Here is a 25,712-nt window from a genome sequence, read left to right on the forward strand (position 1 = left end):
ACTCGATGATTTAAAGTTATTTTTTGAACAGCCAAATCACAAAATATGCCACTAAACTTCACTCCAAAATGATTATAATGGTTTTCCCTTTGTCGAGAACATCAGTGGTAATCAAACTAGCTCGACAAAGGAATTGGTTTGAATATACAGTATAATCATGAAGAATGATTGAGACTCGCGGAGATCGGATCAGCTCATAACTGGCTTCCCCCTTTTGCTCCTCTAGACTAATTTAATATAAGAAGATGTAATCATGTTGAAGGTCTCGATTCTACAAACACAAATGATGTAAACTCAAGAACGATGGTTAATGCGAATGCTCTGTCCATGTTCTGGCAGTGTGTGTGTGTGTGTGTGTGTATGAGAGACACTGTGATCGATCGGACGGTCCCAGACACAAACGGCAATCGCGCCACATTGCTGCAACCGATTCGAGAGATTTTTTTCGAAGGGTTATTTCCGTCTCACAGGTTTTCATTGGTGTCATGTTGTTGTTGTTGTTGGCACTGGCTATCGGTCGTTGGGTTCAGGAAAGGCAGCTCCTCACCGCAGCCCCGCAACTTCAGAATACGGCTACTCAGGTCCAGGCAGCACTATGGAGAGGACACAGATCAATCAATCAAACAAAATTTTTATATATATATATATATATATATATATATATATATATATATATATATATATATATATATATATATATATTATATATATTATTATTATAAGTTATTTGTAGTTCAAAGTGCTTTACATTGATTGCAATAAAGAACAAAAAAAGGAAAAAAAGTTAAGCAATAAAATCTGAGTCAATTGAATGACAAACAGTCAATTAAATGACAATTACAGTGATGACAATAATAACAGTGACAAAATAGATGGTGAAACCGAATGATTAATGAGTAATACGTCGGTTAACAGAGGTCAAAAGACAAATCAGGAGGTTCAGTAGATGATTTACGGAGTAGGGCACGATAAAAACATACTCAGCAACGAAAAAGAATTTCTGTTTATTCAGGTTTTTCTGTAAATATTCACATTTCCTTCAGGCCTTATATCCAAGGTTAACAGTCTGAGAAAGGCAAAATCACTCAATGACCTACATTTGAAGTAGAAGTCGTTAATTTCAGTTTGTGAATACATGACCAATGTTGTTCAGATCAGTTAAGTGCGTGTTCTTTATGTTTATCAGTGGACAGAAGTTTTTGCCGTTTATAGTTGTATTCTACATTTTTTGGGGGGTTTTGGACTGTCAGGCGAACAAAACAAGTCATTTGTAGACAACACAGAAGATTCAAGCATCTTATCCTATAGGGTTTAATATGACGATGACCTTCGACTATATCTCTGAGGAGTCCTTCAGTTGAAAGCAGGGATTAGTTGCTTGTGCAGTTCTCCATTTTAAACATTTCAATAAAGCTCATGAAGAGAAAGCTAAGTACAGGCTTTGATTGAAATGTTCCTTACACGTAACAATGTCCTCAAGGGCTGATTTTCTTTTCATTCCCCTTAAGTCCCACTATAATTAGATTTTTTAGGAGGATATTGACCAGATGCAGCACATGAAATACTAGCATTAGAAAGAGCTCTACCTTCAGATTGGTGAATAGTCTTTTCATGGGGTTTAAAATTGCGTTTTTGAAGGTGCAAATTAAAAAGATTCTAGCTCAAAGGATTTTTCTTAAATTCGCTCTTATCTGGGTTTTACCCGCACAGTGGGCCTCTATAGCACTTCATAGCTTTCCCTCTATAGATAACAATAAATATAATGGCTTTCTTAAGAAGTTGAGATTTTGCCTCCATCTTTCCTCCTGAAATGCCCCATTTTCCTACGAGCAATCATTTCCCCGTTTTAGTTTTTTTAAAGCCTGTTGAGAAGTTCCCACAGCTTGTTCTTTAAAAAAAAATTATAATAATGATAAAAACACACCTGATAAGGGAAACAAAATATTAGCAAACCAGATGAGGATCTTACTTTAAGTTCCAACAGAGTGTGGAGACCCAGGCACAGCTCGAACGCCTCGTCGTCTGAAAGTCAAAGAAGAAAGAATGGAAACGAAAATGAATTTTTTAGTAAATGCTTCATGAAAAGCTACTCCAATTCCCATTCATCAACAGTCTGTGTCTGATCATGCACACATTAGCCTCAATCCAGGTTAATCTTCATCAAAACTAAATGATTCATTCTTGTATTAACGAGTGTTGATATGATAAGGTGTATGAATTTGGGAATGGAGTGGGTTTTAGATTTAAGAGAAGCTTTTGGATTTTTGTCTTAACATTTTGGGAAATAATGTAATTCACATTCTTGCCAAGTTTAGATGAGAAGTTTGATACTACTCTCAGGTCTGTACAGTCAACATGAAGCTGGTTAGCTTAGCTTAGCATACTTGAAACAGGAGGAAACCGCTGCCTGTCTCTTTCCAAAGGTACAAAATCTAACTGCACCTCTGAAAATCACTTATCAACACGTTAAATCCAGTAAAACTAGTTTCAGCACATTGTTAGCCCATATTCAGGTGCATTTGGGTTTCTGTTCTAAACATCCATGAAGGGGTTTTATCCATTTACTGTATGTCTTCATATATCTCTTACAAAAGCAGAACACTGTAAGATAATGACCCTCAAATTCAAGTAAAAAGAAACCCCAAAACAACGTTATTTGTGTCCCAAGTGTCCTTAAAAGGAAAGCTAACCGTCTTCATGACCAAAAATAAACTCTGGTATTCCCTTCCAGAGATGGATCGTGATGCAAAGGGTCACAGATGACGCGGATGTACTTTTTTCCTCTCCTAAATTTTGGACCATTTTTGTTTATTATCTGCGTAATTATCTCAAGGTTTTTATTTTTTAATCTTTGGACCATTGCCTGTGGGGTTAGGGTTAATCTGAAGAAAAAAAATTGTTTATAAAACTCAATTCCTCAATATTTATATTTTCTGTTTTTGAGGTTAGGTTTCTGTTGGCAATGATGTTTCTTTGTCCACGGTGACAATTAATCTTTTTTTTAAATTAAACTAACAAAACATGAACCTGGCACTCTTGGAAGAGCAGATGTCAACGCTCGCAATGAGCGCAAACTGTACATCATTATGTGCTGCATTGTAAATATAAAGAAGTGTTAAAGATCAGCAAAAACAGACTTGCACTTGCCGGGAAAATATTGCTCATTACTGCGAACCATTTTTCATGTTGACCTATAACTGTCCTTTTGTTTCCATGGTCGTTTTTTACTTGGGTGTTTAATGAAGACAAAGTAGGATGCACTGTCTGAATATTAAGTGTGGTGTCTGTCTAGATATGAGAGTTTGAGAGTTTTTTCGAAGGATAAACCCCTTGAGATGAATCTTCTCATTTCAGATGGGGTCCTGAAATCTTGGTTGTAAAATCTGCACTATGTCTTGCATATCGAAGACAACAAAATTCCCCTGTGATTTTCCAACAAAAGTACACTAAGAATACAAAATACATTCACACATACACAAATATCTCCCTAGCCTAACTCCTCAGACACCCACTGATACATCAGGCAATGATGGGTTTTATGAGGACACCTCAAAATCAATGGACAGAGACTGTTATCAGTTACATTGAACAACATTGTATCTGCCTACAGTATAATGCGTAATTAGTTTGACTTTATTTCCTTGGATCACCACTTACCTTTGACATAGGCTGAACACTGGACCGTCTGTCGGCCCAACTGCAGCTGCAGACCCGTCACTGAGCTGCTCCCTCCACACGGAGAATTGGGCACCAGTCTAATAACACAGAAACACACACACACACACACACAGATACATTTTTTATCCTATGTCTCTCTCTGTGATGACTTGCATCAACTTTGCTTATTGAAATGTCACTCAAAAGGTTTTTTTATGTGTTTTTTTTATAAGCAATGACATTTTGAAGATGAACAATTTTATAAGCCATAACTGTTTATCCGTAAGCCCTGGGAGTTTATTAGAAGTTATAATGAGATAATAAATCACATTCTCTTCAGGCTCTTGAGGCAGTACACAGACCCTGATGTAAGAGACTGAGCTTTATTTGGCATTTTAATGTATTTTCTTGAAGATGAAGGTCTTGTCAGGTCATGTAGCTGGAAAAACCTGCCTTAAAATATATGCTATCATTATTAAATATCTCCTTAATTTACTCTTTTTAAATATTTCTTTATTTTTTATTATTAAGATTAATTTAATAGTAATTTTATTGTGCACTGGTGTAATAAAAGCAGATAACTTAAAAACATAGCCCTACAACATGATAGTCATGTAACAGCAGCCTGAGCTTTAAGTGTTTGCCTTGTATTGATTTTTAGCAAAGCCCTTTGTAAACGACTTCAAAACATTTCAAAAGGCGGCGGCAGGTTAATAAATGTGTTGTTTTTGCAGCTAAGAGCATGGATTTTCTCACCCCAGCCTCTGGCAGCAGGAGGTGGAGATGTGGTTGTGTCGGCGGCCCGTATCGATGGATGCCTTGACTTCAGTTTCGCAGCACTGTAAGGGGAGACACACACACACACACACACACACACACACACACACACACACACACAAAAAAACACACACACGCACACACACACACACAGGAGGGATTTTGGTGTCACATTTTGATCTCACACATCAGTCATGTCACCGTTGCACACAGCAAGTGAAGTCAAGTCCCTACAGCACAAGTTTGGGAAGCTTTTGAAAACTTTATTTTCTTTTGAACAAATGTATTCCTCCTTCACACCTGTGAGACCGCCAAACCGGAAAAAAAAGTCAAAGTCGGCTGTTAAAGCTATAGTACGTAACTTTTTCAGATGATGATGTTACATTCAAGGCAATTACCAAGGGAGTTGACACAAAGTTGATTAAGCCTTTCAGCTCCACAAAACTCTCCCTGTAAGTTTCAGTTGTTGATTCTATACTGCTAAGAAAGAACCTCGACGTACAGCAGAAGGTACAAAATCCATGTGCGATAACCAAAGGCTTACCTCATGTATATGCGCGAATCTGTTGTTGTAATTACTCAGAACTGATGTGGGCAACATAAGTTACGCACTATAGCTTTAATTAACTTTGCACAAACAAAATGCACCTCTCTTTTAGTGCAGATTTCCAAGCCAGCAGTTGTCTTGTAATTTTAATGTTTGTTACTTAATCCGTGTTGATTTTGTTTTGGAGGCTTTAATGTTTTACTCCATTTATCAAATGCTGCTGACATTTGGAACAGTTAGTCATCAAGTTAACAAGTAAACCAACAGGAGAACTCTGTAGGCTATCCAATCAAAGATCACATGAGTTGTTCTCCTGATTATTAGCTAAACCTGTTCAGTTCATTTTGCTGACTCTATTTCCTAACAAGATGCTGATTCTTCGGTTTGTCGAGTGTACTTCGATCTTTCCGACATTAAATATTAATTAATGAGTTATTAGTGAGTGCATTAAGATCATAATTAACCAAACAACTTTTCACTGAGTATCATGGAGGTGTTAAGCTTTTAAAGCACAATGTTTTTATAATATGGTGGATCAAATGACTCTTAGTCACAAACCCGCAAAGAATGTCTTAAATATACGTAGCTATGCAGTGCTTTTTATAATGTTTTAGCTCATTGTTTTGGTTTTCTGGCCACAAACTTTCCTGTATTAGTTCCCTGTTGCCACTCTCAAAGCATTGTGTGCTCTCAAACCAGACTGTTCACTAACTGCCATGCAGACAGACACAGTTAGCAACTAGCTAATATGAGTGGGCTTTTTCTCATGTAACTTGTACCAAAAAGCAAATTAGTTCATTTCGGTAAAAACCATGTATAAATTAAAAGTGTAGCCTTCAGATAAACTACAGCTCAAGAAACGATAATGTTCTTCTTAGTAGGCCTAATTAAATATTTATTGAACAAGCTTTAAGTCCTCACAGACGCAGCTGTGGAAAATAATGGATATTTACAAGCTACGAATGCTACAGTAGGGGAGACCGGGGTAAGTAGGCACACTTTTTACTCTAGTGAGAATTGCTCATCACCTAAACATCTTTCAATAGTCATTCCTACATTAAATTGAAGCTTAAGGTGTTGGCTTGAAATGTGAACCCCTCGCCTTTTCTAACTTATTGTAATAAAGAAGAAATTTGCCATCAAAGACACTCTAACACATTGTGACAACCAACCCCATCAAGGGGTCGGTTGTCACACACTATGGGGTTGTTTGTCACAATGTTATCTTTATAGGAAAAATCGTAAAAAGAAGGTAAGAAAGCAGAACTACATTTGAAAGTTTAATTTCATTGTCAAGTTGAAAAATAGGCCTACATAACTTTACGCATCTTAACACAAAATGAGCAAGGAATTAACAAAAAGGAAATACATATTAAGACCAACCTACTGTATCTAACAACATAAAGAACAAAACAAACAGGTCCAACAATAATAGCCTACTCTAGGATACACACATTCACTATCTGAGTTACAGTGATGGCAAATGTAGGGTCTGCTCACTCTAACTAAGCAGAGATTGTGTGCCCACTGGTTGCACATACAACACTTCTCCCTTACCTCCCCTGAACGGGTGCTGGAGAACGTTTCCACACAAACCAAACATAAACTATCCTCTTCATCTGATGAAGATTCCTCCTCCTGTCTCTTTCTCTTCTTCCCCAGCTGGGGTGGAGTGCACTGGGGTGCAGTAGCCTTGGCAACTGGTCTAGTTTGGAATGCACTGGGTCGTTTTGATTTTGTTGCCCTTTTTCTCTTTTGCATGCTAGCTGCCTTTCCTGCTCAATTCTCTCCTTCTCTGGGGTGTCAGTGAGGATACAGCTTGACATTTTCTTTTGTTATTGGGTTCCTTTCCTGGCTGCACCCTATGGATAACATGTGACAACCAACCCCCCAAAAAATGTGACGACCAACCCAAACTGGAATTTATTGCTAGCATCAAGGCCAACAACCATCTGACAACTAATTAGCTTGCTAAAAACAATCTAAACTATAGCTTACCCTTTACACTTTTTTAGGGTAACAAGTGTTTTGTTATAAACCCATTGTGTAAAAGCCTAGAAGAAAAATACTGAGGAGCTAAATACTTTCAATTTGACATGAAAAACACTAACAGTCCTCTCAACTCAAATGCAGCAGTCTAACTCCAATGAAGACTATGTAGGCGACCTCTGATCCCAGTTGTGGATATTTACATACCAAAATTTAACAGACATCGCCTTCTGGTTCCGAGATATAACGATTGTGACAACCTACCCGTGTGACAAATTACCCCGATCTCTCCTATAGCCCTAAGCCAATGTATGCCTTTTAAAATGATAAGTTTTATGAGATTTATATCACAGGTTGGATGGTGTGGAAAGAATTAATGTACAACTACAACATTTAAAATGTTATGATGATTGAAGCCAACTTAAGTCCTCGCTCTTTATATTAAGAGAATTTACAACATCCACTTGGGTTTTTAATGAAACCATCCAGGTTCCTGTGCCTGTATATATATCTCCCCGTCGTAAATCAATACCCTATCTGCCTGACCTGAGGATAATTCCACTTACCCATGGAAAAAAAAATTCTCAGTTTCCGTGAGCCTTGTTTTGATCCCTCAAACACACACACACACACACACACACACACACACACACACACACACACTCTGTATAGAGCGTTAGATGAGCCTGTTTTGTCCCTATCAGCAGGCCCACAAGCCAGCTCTTTTGTCTCACTCCCGGCAGTGCAGAAAAATCGCTCCCCCCGATCGATGTTTTAAAAATAGCTACCGAGTGTATAACTAAGGAACACTTTGCATCCAATAAGTTGATGATTTAAACCGAGCAAAGCACAATGAGTAATAGAAGAAAACGCTGGATCTACCAGAAGTGTTCAAAGTGAGTTACTCATTTGAAAAACATGCAGAAGAAGTGCTACAATGTAACACCACAGGGAACTGCAGCAATCAGCAGTTTGATCAGTGCATTGATTTATTTCAAAGGAAAATAACAGTCCTTGGTGTCATACATGGCTTCCAGATTGATTGATGGAGGTCAACTAGGTTTTGTTACTAATAGAATCTATGAAACTCTCTTCTATCTTTGTACTTGATGAGCTTTAACATACAATTTGTTAATAGAATGCAACTTGTTTACTTCTTTGTTCATATTATTATTATTTTTTTATCACTTCATAATTAAGCCAATAAATGTAAGACAATAGTCAAACATGTCTGAGGGGATGTCTCCATGTTGCTCAATTTGTCTGAACCAGAAATCTATTCAATTTACAATAATAAATGTAATATACAGAAAGGCAGCTAATTGTTGACACCTTTGCTCAGTAAATGAGAAATCCATTATCAAAATTGCTGCCAATTTTTCTTTTTTCATATTAACTCATAATTTCAGCATTAGACAGCAGTGTTCAAATCTGGAAAATGCTTGGGGGGGGGGGGGTTGAGTTTTAATACACAGCATATAGGCTCTGTAAACAGGCTAGCTACAGTGGGCCTCTTTGTTTACATACCTGTTTACAGATCCTAGGCTGTCTATTAGCACCAGTTTTTTCTACATCGCACACATTTCAGACAGGTAGCGGATATTGAGCAGATATTCACTGATTTTGACAAAAAAGTGATTTTGTCAAGAGGTGTTCTCAATAATTGCTAACTCGACTGATCTAAAAGGAGGGGAAAAAACGATAACTTTATGTAATAATAAAAGTCTGTTTTAGTTTTACACCAACCTTGTGTTAGAAAATGAATAAATCATCACTGGTGGTGAGATGAGAAAAATTGTCTTGCGGACAAACTGAATCCCTCGATTATAATTTGTGTGTGCCCTTTCTGCAGACATTAGTCATTGTGGAGTGATGAGTGTTGTGTTTGATGGGGGGACCGCAGGGAGCTTTGAGACCAGACAACCATTAGTGCCCAATGTGTGTTTGAGACAAATTGTAAGAGAAGACAAAAACACTGAGTCACTGCACACATAATGTTGGCGCAGTTGTCTACTTACTTCATTGTTACTCTTGACTGGGTTGACAACAGAACACTGATTACTAGTTGAATATATTTCGTAATTTATTTAAAGGGCACCTCAATCATTTTTACACATGAAAGTCAGTCTACTCTCTGACACAAGGGGCTTCTAATGACAGATGAAAGATGTGGCCATATAACAGGCACAGAGAGAGTAAAGGAAACATTATTGAGCGGCATTATGGGAAATGTAGGATCCAGTGCTTTATCCGGGACTTAAGGTCACCATATATCGTCCACTGCTACTTCTTTGAAATCTTTGAAATCTTTTGACCAGCCATCCAAACATGATAGCAGAGGTTTTGTGACCATAAATTATAAGAAAATATTAGAATGTTAGACTCCCACAGAAATGTTACTCGAGTCCAAGTGGGTCCTCAACACCATCAAGGGGTGACTAGAGCCACTGTGGTTTACGGGTAGACAAAATGAAACCCTGATTGAGAGGGTCACTTGTTGGTTACTGCATGAGTTTAGATAAGCTACCGCACAAACTTGAATGCCAATCTAGTATTTTTGTCCATTTCAAGCCCTTGAACTTTCATCTAATCCATTTGGGGCCTATGGGAACATGTGAACCAGGTCGGATTTCTAATCAGCATGACTCAGAAATCTATTTGTTCTCATCCAGACAAGACAGCCCCCGGGTCCCACAAAGCTTTTCATGTGTCGCAAAGAGAGAGTTCATGAAAAGTGGGCTTGAATAATGAGTCAATGGAGCAGAATGGAGCTCTTTTCTTGTGCTTGCTTCTTTTCAGTTTGCATGCTGTAGTAGAAAATGTCAAAGACTAGAATGTGAGCTAGGAGACTATGTCATAAGCCTAGTTTCCACTGAGAAGCACAGTTCAGTGCGGCACAGCGCGGTTTGGCCGGGCATGGTAACCGTAGATCTGGCCTGCGTTTCCACTGCCTATACAGTACCCATTCTTGGTAGGTGGGGTTTATGCCGGATGGATATAGCCGCGGTCAGAATATAAACCCCTTTGGGACCCTTTCAGACGGCTTGGTACCCCAACAAAAATATGAGACATGCTCTAAAACGGAGCATTTTAGACAGAGGCTGAAAAGAGGAGATTCAGCAATGGCACTGTGAGAAATATAAAGTAAAAAAATACAAAACTACACTATGAAAATAGATCCTAATAGAAACCAAAATTTGAATTTTGAACTATTAAAATGAGCATAAAAGTTGACCTTTAATGCAAGCTAGGAGTACACCTTATACAGTACCTTGCATTGAACAAGAAGAGCTGTGAGGAGGGCAGAGCTCCCCGTGCCTTGGGCTTTCTCTGCCGTCTGTCCGGCTCCTGCTTCACTGTTGTCGTCCTCTTCGTCGGACCGTAGACTTCTCTCGCTTTCCTCCAGGGACCCCCCCTCCTCTGTGGAGTCTTCGGCCGTGCTCTCGCTCCTCTCCTCCGGGTCAAGGGCACCGTCTTTACTGTCGGCCAGAGGGGAACGTATCCTGCCGTTAACGTCCCGTGCTTCTCCGCGCAGCCGAGTGATGTCACCTCCCAACAGGCGCCGCTGCACGATGCTGTGAGGTTGCTATGGAGGGGAGATATGAAAGAAATGGGTGTCAGATGGCAAGGTTTTTCTTAGCAACAGAGGCGTACTTAGTATTAAGAAAAGTTTGGCAATTCCGTCAAGCTACCAAGGGCACCATTAAACACCTCAAACGTATGGTTACATAAAATATTCATATTTAATATTTTGGGGGTATCGGATTCTTTGTCGTACAAAACAAGATATCTGAAGACATGACCTTGGAGTCTGAGAAACTAGGATGGATATTTTTCATTTTTCAGCAAATTAATTGATCATACAAGTAACCTTTAGTTAAGGTCAAATCAAATCGAGGTTAATAAATACTGTTGATTTGAACAATGTAAGAGAGTGGCTGCTATATATGAGTGAATTCTATTAATATTAGAGGTGTTGTCTGCTCTCCTACCCCCTTTTAAGATGAATATTTATAATAAAATAATCTCGAAACGTCACAGTCACAGATAGCTTGTGACACAAGATACATTCAATCTGTAAGAAACAAAAAAACGAGATATGTAGGTTGTTGTGTTAAAGGAACATGTTCCTTTAACATGTTCCTTTAACTGTTCTGTGACATTTCAGTGCCTCCTCCTCCTTCCAACCCGTACACAATAACACACACACACACACACACACACACACACACACACACACACACACACACACACACACACACACACACACACACACACACACACACAGATTTAAATTGGTGTCTTTAGCTTCAGTCAAAACTAAAAATGCTGTCTAAACTACCATAAATGAGAACATATAATGTCATGAAATGCATTTCAAGGTATAAGTAGAAGATCTCTTATAATAACTGTCAAATGACGTTCAAGGTTTTCTGCTATATATTATCTTTAGGCTCCATAAGCCTGGTGGTGGTGTTTTTGCTCCCTGGAGTCAATAGTCGAAAAGCAGTTGCTCACTTTGTAGGATCAATGCACAAAGCACTTCAAAAAGTCAATTTTTGACAATGCTATACATAAACCCGTTTTCAGACTATATTTATTCATGACATGACTGGTGCTTCTCCCTATGTAAAGCACAACATTTATGTTACAAATTATATTATATTATATATATTTGATTAATATCAAGAAGAAGATCATGATTTATTCAGCTTTTTTTCTAAACAACATGTGGTCGGCGACTGGCTTTTCTTTCTGGATCTTATAAACATTAAATTATATTCAAGATGCCTGTTCCTCTGTAATCATATTGCTGTTCCAACCGGCACAGAGTCTGCCTGGGCACGGAATCTCAGACAGACAAGCACACTTTAAAAAGAGCGGGTCCCCCAACACTATAGTCACTTTCAAGTTATTCCTCCTGTTTCTGAGTTTATAATGTTAGCGGATGGGCCTCCATTGTATTTCCTCCTCTCTGTCCTCTTTGCCGAATGCTATCAACAGAGCCTGTGGTCAATACACTTTTACAGAAATGGGTTTGCCTGTCCTCTTTACAACCCTTTGAATGCTACTATTACCCACTGTTAGGGTAAACACTTTTAAGATTGGCAAGCTCTTTTGGGTCATTTCATGGCCTTAACCCCCATTACATGTGCAGACATTATGGCCCATTTTCCTGGAGACTTTTCATGTCTCTTAGAGCAGGATATGGAGCTTTTGAGAATTCAGTGAAAATGACTGCTTGAGTGATTTGATGCTAGACAGCAATTTTGGATGATGTGGCTGCTATCGCAAAGAAAAATGAGCCATTACAAACTCTCTCAAGCATCTTTGATTGGGTTGTTCCAACCCCTACTACGAGAGAAAGAAGAAATGTGGGATATAAATGCTGCTATTCTCTTCCCTGTTTTTTTTTGTTGCTTTTCCCCGCCAAAATTACTGGTCATTTTTCGATGATATGCTTCAATAAAATGCACACAAGCTGTGTTAGATTCTGCTGTATGAATGTAGGAGGATTTTACCGTATGTGCAGGCAAGAACAGCATAGAGGCAAGAGAAAATAAGAAAGAGAACAAAATAAGAAGAAGAAATAGGCACAGTGGGGCCCCCTCGAGAAATATGGCTCTATGACCTTAACATGGCTGTAATAATGTGATCTCATGCCCGGCCATGTCTCAGTGTTCCGTGGTCGCGCTCTCTGGGATCTGTCATTATGTGTCACTGGCACTTTGGTGTCAGACATCAGTGTGTTGAAGGAGCAGCTCCATCCGACACCCCAATAAATAATACAGGAGGGATATGTGTCGGGTCAAAATGAACTAATTCACCTTTTACAACAAAATAATGAAATACTGTAGAAAAATATATTATATATTATTATTATATTATAATTTCCAATGCAGTCTGACCTCAAACTCTATGCATATACTGTAGGCCCCTATATGTTTCAGTTCCACATTTCCTGCTTTTCATAGACCTCCCTTCATTCATCAGTACATTATAGGCTCCCGGGCCAAAACGACAACACTTCAAACCAGATAATAGTGCAGTGATATGTGTCTGGTCAAATTGAAAAAAAAAAAAAAAAATACGGTAACAAAAATACAGTATATCCATGTTTCTGTCACACACATCTTGCTGTTCCTAGACCTCCCTCCCTTCATCTGTATACAAACAACACTTCAAACCAGTAATGACCAGCGCGTGTGACTGAGTTTGATCCAGCCCATTCGTTCCTCTGTGAGCTCCAGCTGCGGCCGAGCTGCTCTGAGCCGGTTTATAATCAGGCAGGGAGTAAAAATGGCCTCTTCACATCTCTCTCTCCTTTTTTATCTCTCAGTTTTCATCTCTACCTCCTTTCATCTCTCTTCCTGATAACATCCCTTCTTTCCTTCCATCTGTCCTCTTTACAACCTCACTCCCTTCTTGACATCCAAGGCTTTAAGTATAATATATATTGTGGGGAAAAGATCCCCCCACCCCATTATTCAAATATGCTCGAATTGTTCCCCTCATGTTGTCATATAAGGAATATACAGTAGCCTAGCATAGATATTCTTCTTTCATCTCTCTCCTACGGATAACATCTCTCAACTCTCTTTTCACCTTTCCTCTTTCCATTTCTCCTCCCTTTTATTAAAATTACAAGTCACATTTTGTCCTGCCAAATATCAACTACATGTGGCATTGTTTCCATACATCCCTCATCTTTCAGATCTTTCAATCTTTCAACTGCCTTTCACTTTCTCCCATTAGATTTACTTTTATCTGTTCTTTTACTTACATTTCCTCACATGCCCTCACCTCTCTTCTCCCTCCTTATCACTTCTTTGTCTCCTCACCTCTTTCACTGCAATCCATTGAAATCAGACAGTATGTCTGCCTTTTGTTGATTAGACTTATTCCCTAAAACCAACCCAATCCCTGAGCCTTATATGAGAGAAATGCTAAAAGGAATCATTTACGTCACGTTGAGCTCCTCGACATCCAAACTAATCAAATTCAATCAGGAGCCTATTGTTTTTTTTGTCTTGTTGTGTTGAAATTGTCCTTGTCCTCTCTCTGTTTGTCCTCATCATATTCTACATTGACCTCTTCGTTCTATGGTTCATTCATTGGCTTGATAACACATATAATAGAAATAATTATCTTTTTTTTTGCAAGTAAAAAAACCGCTTGTTTAAGGCATTGCAAAATAGTGGCTGGTCAAGGTAAGGTCTGTTATTTTTTTAATATCATTTTAGAGAAATTGAATGAAAACACTAATTTACTGGATTTTGTTCTGTCTTGTGTCTGTGTACAAAAAGAGAGTACGAAATGCTCTGCTGCCAAAAGCAATTAGTTTTAAACACTCAAATTGTCCATACGTTCAGCCTTTACTATTTAATTTTAACAAATATAATTTTATAGTTTAAATGTGACATAAAACTAAAAGACAAACCAACAGTTTGTAGACAGTTTGTAGACAGAAGAGTAGGGAAGTAGTTTGAATATTTCTTTCCAAGAGATCCTTTTCCTCCTGTTTTCTTTGCGAGACTGCAGGGAAGCAAAGATAATATCTGTTATGCAAGGGAACACAATGTAATTTCAGACATTATTCTGAATTCTCTGGCGTCTGTTCTTCGCCGAGCCCTGGCTGCGCTCTGGGGTCAGCTGGTGGGCAAATCCTGTTGTCTATAGCAGGCGACGTTCACTGCTGCCACATGTGCCCTGATGTCTGCTTTGTAGCTCAGAGAACTTGGCAATTTTAGCACGTTACCGGATGTACTTGTGATCCTTTTGGGCTTTTTATATAAAGTGCAGAAGGTTTTTGAACTGTGAGGCAGGAGATTTGGAGACGTGAAGTGAAGATTGCCAGACTGTCTGAGGTGAAGTAAGGTTAAATGGAAGAAATTGAGGTACTTTAAAACCCTAAGCGTCATGGCTGCACACTCTTAGAAAATAAGACACATTATGGTACCTTTAGGGGTACAACCGCTTGTCTCTGGGGCATAGCTTTATACAGTTGACATTCATTACTTATTTTTAACCCTTGTCTGTTCAATCCAGAAACTACTTAAAAAACTTGTATTAATATTGTTTCAATGCAATTCAAACATAGCCCACAAGTATATATTTTGCCTTACTTTTTCTTTAGTGTTTAGCTTATCACACACTGTCTCCTGACATTGTACCTTAACATTATGAAGAAATTGTACATATGTACCCTTTGGGGCTAAACATTTTTACTAAAATGACACTGCTACCAGCTAACTTGGCATAATTTGTTGAATGGTGCCAATTTGCAAAAATAGGAAAAATATGAGCTCAAGCTGTAGGCTACAGTGCTGAATACACATCATAATTACTTTCTATTGCCATCCCCCGAAGCATCATGTCGTTTGCAAAAACTCAGAGGAAGATTATCCCCCAAATTGTATGTAAAAGAAAAGATTGATTTGGGAGTGACAAAAATCCATTAAAATTAAATGTTTCGTTTTTCAGTATCATTACAAGAACAACAGTGTGTGGAGAGCAGCACTGACTGCTTGTTAACAGGCCGAGTATCTGGGAGCAGGCGTCAATCACAACACTTCCTCGTACAATAAGTGCCAAGAAATCTAATGAAGACAGCAGGCAGCATTGTCCCATCAAACTCTATGGTTTATGCACCACACAACCCACTTTCACAGTGAATTGTTACACTGGTATGTAACAGCGGAGGTGAAATTGGCAGTAGCTGCGGTGGAATCTACTTGTTCATTTTTGCACAGCGTGCCAAGGTGAGTGTTTTCATTTGAAGGTTACTTTGATATACTTCAAACCTGTAATCTTCTACAATTCAGAAGGAAATATTGTACTACTTGAATTACTTGTTACTTTTCAGATTAAATTTGAACACACATAAGGGTCAAAAGAGTCCAGAAGTCCAGATTCTTCTATTTTGCATTTGCTTCAAATTTTTCTACCATCAGCAATAATAATATCAGCCTAATATCTGAGTTTCAGAATATTTTGGTATTTGGTTTCGTCCCTGTTTTTGCTTTTATGACAACATGCGTTTTGAGCTTTTTGGAAAAACCTGACGACCCCAGATGGTTCCCCAGCAACTTGTGTTTTTAAATGTTCTTTAAATCCTCAAACCTTCTGATTACTTCCAGGTTTTTACAAAAAAATTTTTTACGATTTTTAAATTGGTCTCTGACTTTTGGACCCCACTGTATAAATATAAATATAAAACCTGAATTTCTAAAATGATATTGTTAGGGGATTAACTCTCATGAACTCTGTTGTTCTTCTGTGTCTAGTCATGCCTGACCTGTTGCTGATTTTGCTGATGGTGTGGTGTCGACCTGACCTTTTACCTTTAACCATTCCAAACCAATATTTTACCAGTGTTGACAGAAAGGCAACTGTTAATGTTTGACTCCAGCAGCACTCATTTTCTCCTCTTCTTTCTGCCTGTGTTTCTCCCTCTGTGAGTCAGACTAGAGGCTGATTGCCATGTGGACTAATTATCTGACTGCAGCAGACTCATCTCGGTCACGTCAGCGTTCTAATGCCCTCTTTCAGATGGCAGTCCCCCCCGCGGCTGACTTCCTGTCGCAGAGACCATGGAGGCTCCGGCAGCTTCACATCTGCTGCCATCGCACTACACCATCCAAACACCCATACACTTCCTAATTTTATACATTTCTTTCTGTCTTTCTTTCTCTGCAGGACATTTTTCATCAACCAAAACTCCAGGAAATACAATTATTTCAAATGTGTAGCTTGATTTGATCCCATTAGAGAGGCTTACGTATTGTGCTAATATGATAACTAATTAGCTGATTGCAATCAACGGTTAAATGCTCACCTGCATGTGAATTGTTATTATTATTTTATGATTCACATTTTGCTTTCACACAAATATTTCTGGGAATTATATGTGACTTTTTCCTTTCACTTCCGATGATTTAAAAACACAGAGATTATTATTGGGCCCACTTTTATTGTGTGTCACACCTGCCGATATACCCAACAAACGAACAAAGTCATCCTAACTCTAAAGTCTCTGGGTCGTGCTTTCTCCCCTCCTCTGCTGTTTGGTCTGTTTTTCGTTTTTGTGGGGTATTTTTAGCCTGGCTGTGCACAGAGGGGGGCAGCTGAGGGGAGTCTGCTCCCGCCCATGACACAGACCGAGACAGGATCACAGTAACCTCTCTCTCGCACCACCCAATTACCCCAAAGCTAATAATAACGTCCCGCATCCGAAACCGATTCTGGAGAATGCTTGTTATGAAAAGAACACTTCTTGTCAAAATCAGTGAATATCTCCTCAAGATCCGCTACTTGTGTATGCGATGGAATAAAAATCCAGTGTTAATACACAACCTAGGTGCTGTAAATGGGCATGTTGCTAGCTACGGTGGGCCCCTTTGTTTACATACCCTGTGTTAACATACTAGTTTATAGGCTGCGTATTAACACCAGATTTCTTTCAGTGCACACACACACAGTATGGTCAGGTAGTGGATTGTGAGGATATTCAATGATTTTGACAAATTATTTTTACAACGCGCATTCACCATAACCGCTGACTATACCTTTAACACGGTTTGTTTTTCAGGGGGAACAGACACAAGAAGAAGAGGCAAAAAAAAAAAAAAAAAATCAGAGAGCCCGGTGATTGCACTGTTGCAGAAATTGTTGTTTTTTTATGTTTACTTTGAATGGCTGCTCAAAAAAAACAATTGAGTTGGGAGAGCTGAGAGTGCTTCAGGAATCAATTTGCTATGTAAACGGCACAAACACATTTTCTGAGATGAGCGGCACTGCATACCTTCTGCTTGTATATCTCACCACTTTTTGAAAGGACAGGGGTTCAGCAGGTTGACAAGAATCTGGTTTGACGGAAGAACAGCACCTTTCAACACTAGTTCACCTTTTAGAAATGACTTTTAAATGTGACAGGCTTTTTTTTGTTGTTGCTATAACTGGACATAATGGTGATGAAAGTTCTACATTGCAACGCTCCTTTGCGAACCCCTTTCTTTCTGAGAAGCTAAGTTGGCCTTCAGGGACAAGAAAGATGTCATCATACCCCACTGCCTCAAGTCTTTCCACAATATCTAGTGATGAGGTGAAGATGTATTTAGTTTATTCGATAGCACTTCGTCTTCCAACAGGTGCATTTCTTCAGGACGCCTCAGTTTGTCGGCTCTGTGGTACTGTAGAAACATGCCCCCACTCCCCCCTCCTGCAGTATATCTAAGAGGGCCATTCTAAAGTAATACAAAATAGTAACTTGTATTTTTCAAACCATTATACACGAATGAAGACATACTTATGAATATTACATTCCATTTCTACCAAGTCTGTTCTTAAAAACCCAATTCCATTAACACACTTAACCTTTAATGCAGACAGCAAATGCATTGCTCAATTTGACCAATCTTGCAGTTCCTTCCATGGTTTTACATTCTAGCCCAGTTCTTTAGCTTTTGATCATCCTCAGAAATACCTGGAAGCTCTACTTTCTCGATTAGATTGGCCTTCGCTAATTTACACACATACACACGCACACACACACACACACACACACACACACACACACACACACACACACTGGTTTCAGACTCACTAATCTTTTAGACAGGGGACTTGAGCAAACGGACAGCTGAGCTCCAGGGAGCTTATGAAGCAGCAGGCAGCAAAATGTGAGGTTTTAGAGTACGCTGTCTTGATGTTTAAGCATCCAGTTATCTATATTAGGTCTATTCCCATCATAACTTTACATTTTACCCATTTTAAAACCATTTATGTTGTCAGAAATGTGACCGATTACCTGTCTTATGTGAGTTGTTGTTGGATTTTAACATAAAAGAATTTCCCAAAAATTTGACATATAAGACTATTCAGAAATTAGCTGATAGGTCATTTCATACATTGTTTAGGGGACATCTTATTTGCTTTCTCTTGGAGAGTTGGATAAGAAGTTCATACCCATGGCTTATTTTAGCATTAATACTGGAAAAGAGGAAACAGCTATAATCCAAATGTAACAAAATCCCCCTTAATACACATATCTAAAGCTCACTAACTAACACCCTTTTTATTTTAAGTTTCAAAGTAATAGTGCTCACAATGCGACATGTAAGCGGCATTTTAATATTAGCTTTACAAAAGGTTTTTCATACAAGACAAGACAAAAATTCGGGGAAAACCACCTACACATGAATTATATTTTATACATTATACTTCTATATCAACATAGAGAGTATATTATGATATTTGGTTCTAAACTATTGATCTTTGTTATTTTACAGCTTTAAAGTTATACATCCTGCCTGTACACTTATCTCTCTCATTGTTGTGCAGCTTTAGGAGAAAAAAAGGTTGAGTGTGTACACTAGCTTACACTGTGGTTACACGATAACTTGGTCCCTGCTAAGCTCCGGTGTTCATTTAACCGGACTCAAAATGTTGCCAACCCAACAAACAGGCACACACATTAACACTCTCATTCTCTGCTGTTGCACCCTAAACAGTATCTACACAAAGCCCAACATCATGTTACATATCTCATGATTATATTATTATGCTGTAACCTATGCGTGGACATTGGTATAATTGCCTATTGGTTTGTGTGTTGTATGTCTTTGAATAGACCTTGCGTTTCTTTTATGTAGCAATATACAGTACTGTATATATTATATATATATAGCTCTGTTGCACCCACACTATGGAAAACACTACCCACACACATCCTCCATGCAGACTCAACAACATACTTTAAAAAAGTAATCACAACCCATCTGTTTACCACTGCAGATCCATGACTTGTTCATTATTCACACTATGAAATAAATGTATGCATTCTGTGCATTCTACTACCATGTGTTTTAGTGTATTGATTTCAATGTTTTTATTGTACAGTATTGTATGTGTATTGATTTTGATGTTTTTACTGTACGGTGACCTTGAGTGTTCAGAGAGGAAATTAAATGTATGTATATATATATTATACTGTATATGGTAGACACAGTATTTATAAATATAGCAGCCCCACTAAACCCTGCACCCTCCTCAACCCCATAGCTGTCTCTTCCCTTCCCCTCCATCGCATATTGCGTTCAAGCGATTTGTTTTGCCCTTTTCATGCTCACTGCTCCCCCCACTCACATACACACACACACACACACACACACACACACACACACACACACACACACACACACACACACACACACACACACACACACATGGCTGTAGTGATGATGCTGCTGCTGCTGCTGCTGAGAGTGAGAGCACCTCGGGCTAAAGAGCAGCAAAACAAATTTACTCTTACATAACAGGCTCCCCTGCCGAACTACACACTGGGCAGGCCAGGCCAGCCAGCATTTAAAGTAGAGGACGAGGGATCAGGCTACAGATAAAAATGTCGGACTGTCTGTGGCATAAAAAAATAAGAGCATTTACCATTGTTTACTGATTTTAGGTACAAGCAGTGTGCATCAGCAGTCCATTCGTTTGAATATTTAAAGGAATAGTTTGAAATGTTTTCATTTCCTTTTGTGTAAAGATAAAACAAAGGCTATAGCCAGCCTATAGCTTGCCTTTTTCGAGTCAAGCTATAGGCTTTGCAAACCATCTCTAGTGAGTCTTTCTTATTTAAAGAAAGTACATAAGTGTATTTCCCTGAATATTATGTTATTCCTTCAATAGCAGCAACATAGATTGGGATGCAACTTACTTAATATGTCTTAAAATGTTCTGAATAATGCTTCTTTAGTCTTATAAATATCCATGTGTGTGTCAAACACAGTTAAAAATATCTACATTTCTTGTTTTGTCTGACCATTGATCCAAAGACCCAAAGATGTTCAGAAGAAAAGCATCAAATCTTAACATTTGAGATGGTAGGCCCAGCTAATGTTTGATAGTTGTTTTGTTGTTGTTGTTTTGGCTTGACACAGGACTATTTATACATATAGGTGACCTCTTTATCCTAATTGAAAAAATACCAGGCTTCAACCGTATAGTCTATCATATTGATTTTACAAATGAGGGAAACGTAAGAATTTAAAGATCTGTGTCTGACATTTAAAGTTTGACCTTTTTGTTTGTTGAAAATACTGATTTTTAATTTGTCATGTATTGTAATTCAATTAAAAAAAACAATGATACTGGAAACTGGAAAATAACAGCAGAAAAACTGAAACAGACTGTGAATTGTATTCAGTCAGACAACAGACTAACAAACGTATCTGTCGGCCTTATTCAGATGATTCCTTCTTTTGTATGCGATGGGGTTTTGCATGGGAGCCATTTCAGAAGAACACAATGTGCTTTCTTGTCTATTCAGTTGAATGGTGTATAGCTGTCTGCAGTGGAGAGATTACAGGCACTGCTGAGGACTGCTGGTTATTTCAACTCCCACAGCTATTCTGACACACAAAAAAAACCTTGTTACCCATGCCAATTGCACAGAGGGGCTCACCCTGTGTTCTGGGGGTTTTTTGATAACCACTTATACGAGATTCATCCTGCCTTGGAGGAGAAGGTAATTGGTATTATGATAAGAGAGTGTGCAGGCCCCTGCAGGAGATGGAAGAGTTGTAAATTGCGCTCCATTGATTTTAATAGAGTTTGAGGGAAATCTTATCTTCATGTAGATTTGCTTTTTCATTTTATTGTCCTATAGTGTTTAGTAGGTATTATAGAGAAGATTTGCAGGTGATCACCAAAAGTGTTGCATTTCATCCTCTGAGGAACATGAAAGTATGTGCCAGTGTTAATGGAAATCCATCCAATAGCTGTTGAGATACTTTTTTTTAGTCTGGACCAATGTGGTACAACGACGCTTTCATATCCATTAAAAAGATAACACAACAGGTGAACAGACAGGCCTATTTATACCTGAAATGACATCCACTCATAATTGCCACACAGGCCCTTTTTTAATTACACGTTACTACAGGAACACAGTGTCGATAAGGGAGGGAAGACAGAGAGAGAAAAAGAAACATGTCTATTATTAGATTTGTCAAAGAAGAATAGAACGGGGAGGGGAAGTGTGTTCCTAGCAGCAAATGTTGGTTTTAGAATGTGGCTGATAAAAAGGCCTCGCTCACAGTGTTAGATCTTGGCTGAGCACAGTCAGAACGCTGCTGGGGCTCATACCCTGCGACAGAGAGATTGTGTCGAGGTTCGGTTGGAGAGAACTCTGGGGAATCTGGGAACTGTGTCAGTGCAGAGAGTCGCAGTAATAAATTGTTAAAGATTTTTACAGGGAGTTCCTCCAGGGTTTAAAACAGCGCAAGATGGTTTAGAAGGTTTTCTAGAGAGGAGAGAGTAGGTGAAGATTTCTCACTTCACATTTAGGGCTGTCTTTCATCTTATATGTCAACTTTTAACTGTGTGTGAGGGGGGGGGCTGTTTGAGGGTTAAGACTTGGTTGTAAGGTTCATGTTAGAATTAGATTACTGTAAAGGTTGAGGTTCAGGCAATCAGTTTTGATGGTTGAGGTTATAAGGTTAGGGTTAGGGGCTGGGAAATGCATTATGTCAATGAGTGTCCTCAGATAGAAGTACAAGAGTGTGCATGTGTGTGTGTGTGTGTGTGTGTGTGTGTGTGTGTGTGTGTGTGTGTGTGTGTGTGTGTGTGTGTGTGTGTGTGTGTGTGTGTGTGTGTGTGTGTGTGTGGTTTCCTGTATGTATAGCAACCTCTCTCTCTCTCTTAATCTGAAAGCGATGCACATTGTAACCGGCTTTTCTCCAGCGTCCCCTCTGTATGTAGAGCGTGAAACTCTGAATCTTTCATGAGGCTTTCCATGATGAGTTTCCTTTTCCAGGCTGCACTTCACCGCATACAGTCAGTACACACATGGTGCATTAGCGCTAAGAGGAAACGGGCATCACATGCATCATGTATTATGACACTATAGTCGATCCTCATGCATGAATTTTACAATTTAAAAGTGGAATCCGTGATTCTGGAGAATGCTTTTAGACAGAAAAGTTTTTTTTTCAACATGCGTTGTGCAGATTTGCTGACTCCACCTTTTAAAGGCCAGATAAAGCATACATTGCTCCTCAATCAACAGAAAATTCAGGCAAACATGGCATATGATTTTATTTCAGAAACTGAACATATTTTTTTGTCTGGCAAATCAAGACACAAAATGTTGCTCTAACTGGCATGGAAAATAGTTTTTGTCTTTGTGTGAGTTTATAGACCCATTAATGAAGCACATCATCTTCAAAATAATCAATAATGAGAAGAAAAATGGCTGACAATGTCGCAATTAGACTATTAAAGGGGAACTGGGCCAATAACGTGTCTCTAGGAGAACAACTACACGTGTGAAAAAAAGTTATCTGTTAAAATATTCATATCTTTTGGTTAGGAGTGTAAGAGAGATGAGTTTAACAGAGATCTGACCCCTTATCTCTGCTTGAGGCTAGAGCAACAGTCTACATTAGCCGCTACTAGCATAACATGTCTGATCTCATCTACATCTACTTCCCCTCTAACTCAACCTTTAAGAACCCAGGAACTCACACACACACACACACACACACACACACACACACACACACACACACACACACACACTAGCCTCTTCACTCGAGTAAATCATGGACTGATTGTCTAAAGCACTCATTTAGATTCTCTAAAGGTCTTCACACTCATTTAGACAAAGAAAAACACAAGGACTAAAAAGACATTTCTGATTTTGCTGCATCAATTTTTATGATGTAATATGACTTTCACCTTGTACTCAAGTCTCTGAAATGTTCTCAAACATGCTGCAGGATATCCTTAGGAAATCTTACATTTACCTCCCCTCAACGTCAACCTTTAAGCACCTGGCAAAACACATACACACACACACACACACACACACACACACACACACACACACACACACACACACACACACACACACACAGCCTCTCCACTTGAGTAAATCATGGACTGATTGTAATTTGCCAGGTTTGCCAGGTCATTTGCCAGTGTCACTGCTCATTTAGATTCTCTTAGAGTCCACTCATTCAGACAAAGAAAAACGCAAGGATTAAAAAAAGACTGCTGCATCAATTTTAATTATGTAATATGACTTTACCCACCTCGTACTCAAATCTCTTAAATGTTCTCAAGGGTCCTACAGTATATTGTACGATTCTGTCACACACACACACGCACACACAAACACACACACACACACACACACACACACACACACACACACACACACACACACACACACAAACACTGAAAATGAGCTCATTTAGCTGGTCCACTCACCAGGTCTTTGGTGGTGCCCATCCTCTTGAGTCCATCCAGGGGCAGGAGGTCAGCCGAGTCCTTGTGTGAGAACTGGGTGGCCTGCTTCAGACGCCGCTGCTGGTGCAGGATGGCTTTATCCCGGATGGCCAGCTCACCTTTCTTTGCCTCACTCATGGTCTCACTCGGACTATAATAAAGCAGTCTCTCTCTCTCTCTCTCTCTCTCTCTCTCTCTCTCTCTCTCTCTCTCTCTCTCTCTCTCTCTCTAGCAATGGCAATGAAGCACGGAGACTGTAACCTACACAACAGCACAGTAGCACACACCGCAGGAGCTTTTCTATACAGACAGCAAGAGAGCAGAGTAGAATAGAATTTTCCTTTTTAAAAAAAGATTGCCTCTTCCACAATGTTTTGCCACCTCCTGTGAAATGCTGCTTGTCCTTCCCTCAGGGCTTGTTTTTTGTAGTCCTTGGCATGTATTTGTAGTTTTACAAGCTATTTTCCTGTCCTGGATGCTCCGCTGATGTAGTCATGCATCTTCTTCTTCTTCTTCCTTCTGAGTGTTAAGATCTGCTCCGTCTCTCACAAGAGGATGTGGAGTAGTGTGTGTAGTCCCCTCCTCTCAGTGCCGCCTGTCCTTGGATCTCTCTCTCTCTCTCTCTCTCTCTCTCTCTCTCTCTCTCTCTCTCTCTCTCTCTCTCTGTTGGTGTGTGTGTGAGTGGGTGTGTGTGTAGTTCCCCTCCTCTCTTCTAGCTGTCACACACTCGAGTCATATACATGCTGCTGCTCACCTCCAGATACAGAGCACATTTTCTCTCTTGAGTCTCACACAAGAAACCGCCAAAAAAAGGAAAAAAAGATTCTTCCTTTTACTGCAAATTACTCACATTAAAAAACTCATGCACTTTACTGTAAATCTACAAGAACAACAAACTGTCAACTGGCATAATTATCTGCAATATAACATCGGATTGTCCTCATCATAGGCTTTGAAGTGATGTTGCCACACACACACGCATGCACGCACGCACACACACAGCCTGTCACTCTGTATCTTGTCACAGTTTGCAGCATTAGCCTCCTGAGCTGTGATTCGCCCCCTCACTGTGGAGGTGTGGGGGCACACAGACGATCAATCTGGACCATTGATGGCAACAATTGATTTTCCCATGGCTTACCCTATGGCAGCCGCTTGGCAATTAAATAACCTATTTTCCAATCTATCTATCTATCTATCTATCTATCTATCTATCTATCTATCTATCTATCTATCTATCTATCTATCTATCCATCTACATCAACAAAAGCTAAACATATATCACATCCAATCTTGTTCATGATCTCTAATTGATGACACTTTATTTTTGTGATGTGGTGATTCAGCCTACAGGTATAGAGGGCATCATGTGATACAACCAACTGTTACTTTTCCCATCATTTGTAGCATTTATAGGCTGTTTTTATGTTCAACGAGTGCAAGTAAATGT

At 39.1% G+C, this 25,712-nt stretch overlaps 1 protein-coding gene across 1 annotated transcript; it reads right to left on the reverse strand.

Annotated features, from left to right (window-relative positions):
• Positions 1–464: 464 nt before the first annotated feature.
• nrip2 (nuclear receptor interacting protein 2) lies at positions 465–24,400 on the reverse strand (the record flags this gene model as incomplete). The annotated part of the gene is made up of 6 exons (XM_080051401.1): positions 465–593; positions 1,970–2,022; positions 3,658–3,755; positions 4,414–4,496; positions 10,242–10,556; positions 24,245–24,400. 6 exons carry the CDS (start codon positions 24,398–24,400, stop codon positions 465–467), a joined length of 834 nt encoding a protein of 277 aa, XP_079907527.1.
• Positions 24,401–25,712: the final 1,312 nt, after the last annotated feature.

Source organism: Ammodytes marinus (assembly GCF_949987685.1).
Source record: "Ammodytes marinus genome assembly, chromosome: 22".
Lineage (NCBI taxonomy): Eukaryota > Metazoa > Chordata > Actinopteri > Uranoscopiformes > Ammodytidae > Ammodytes > Ammodytes marinus.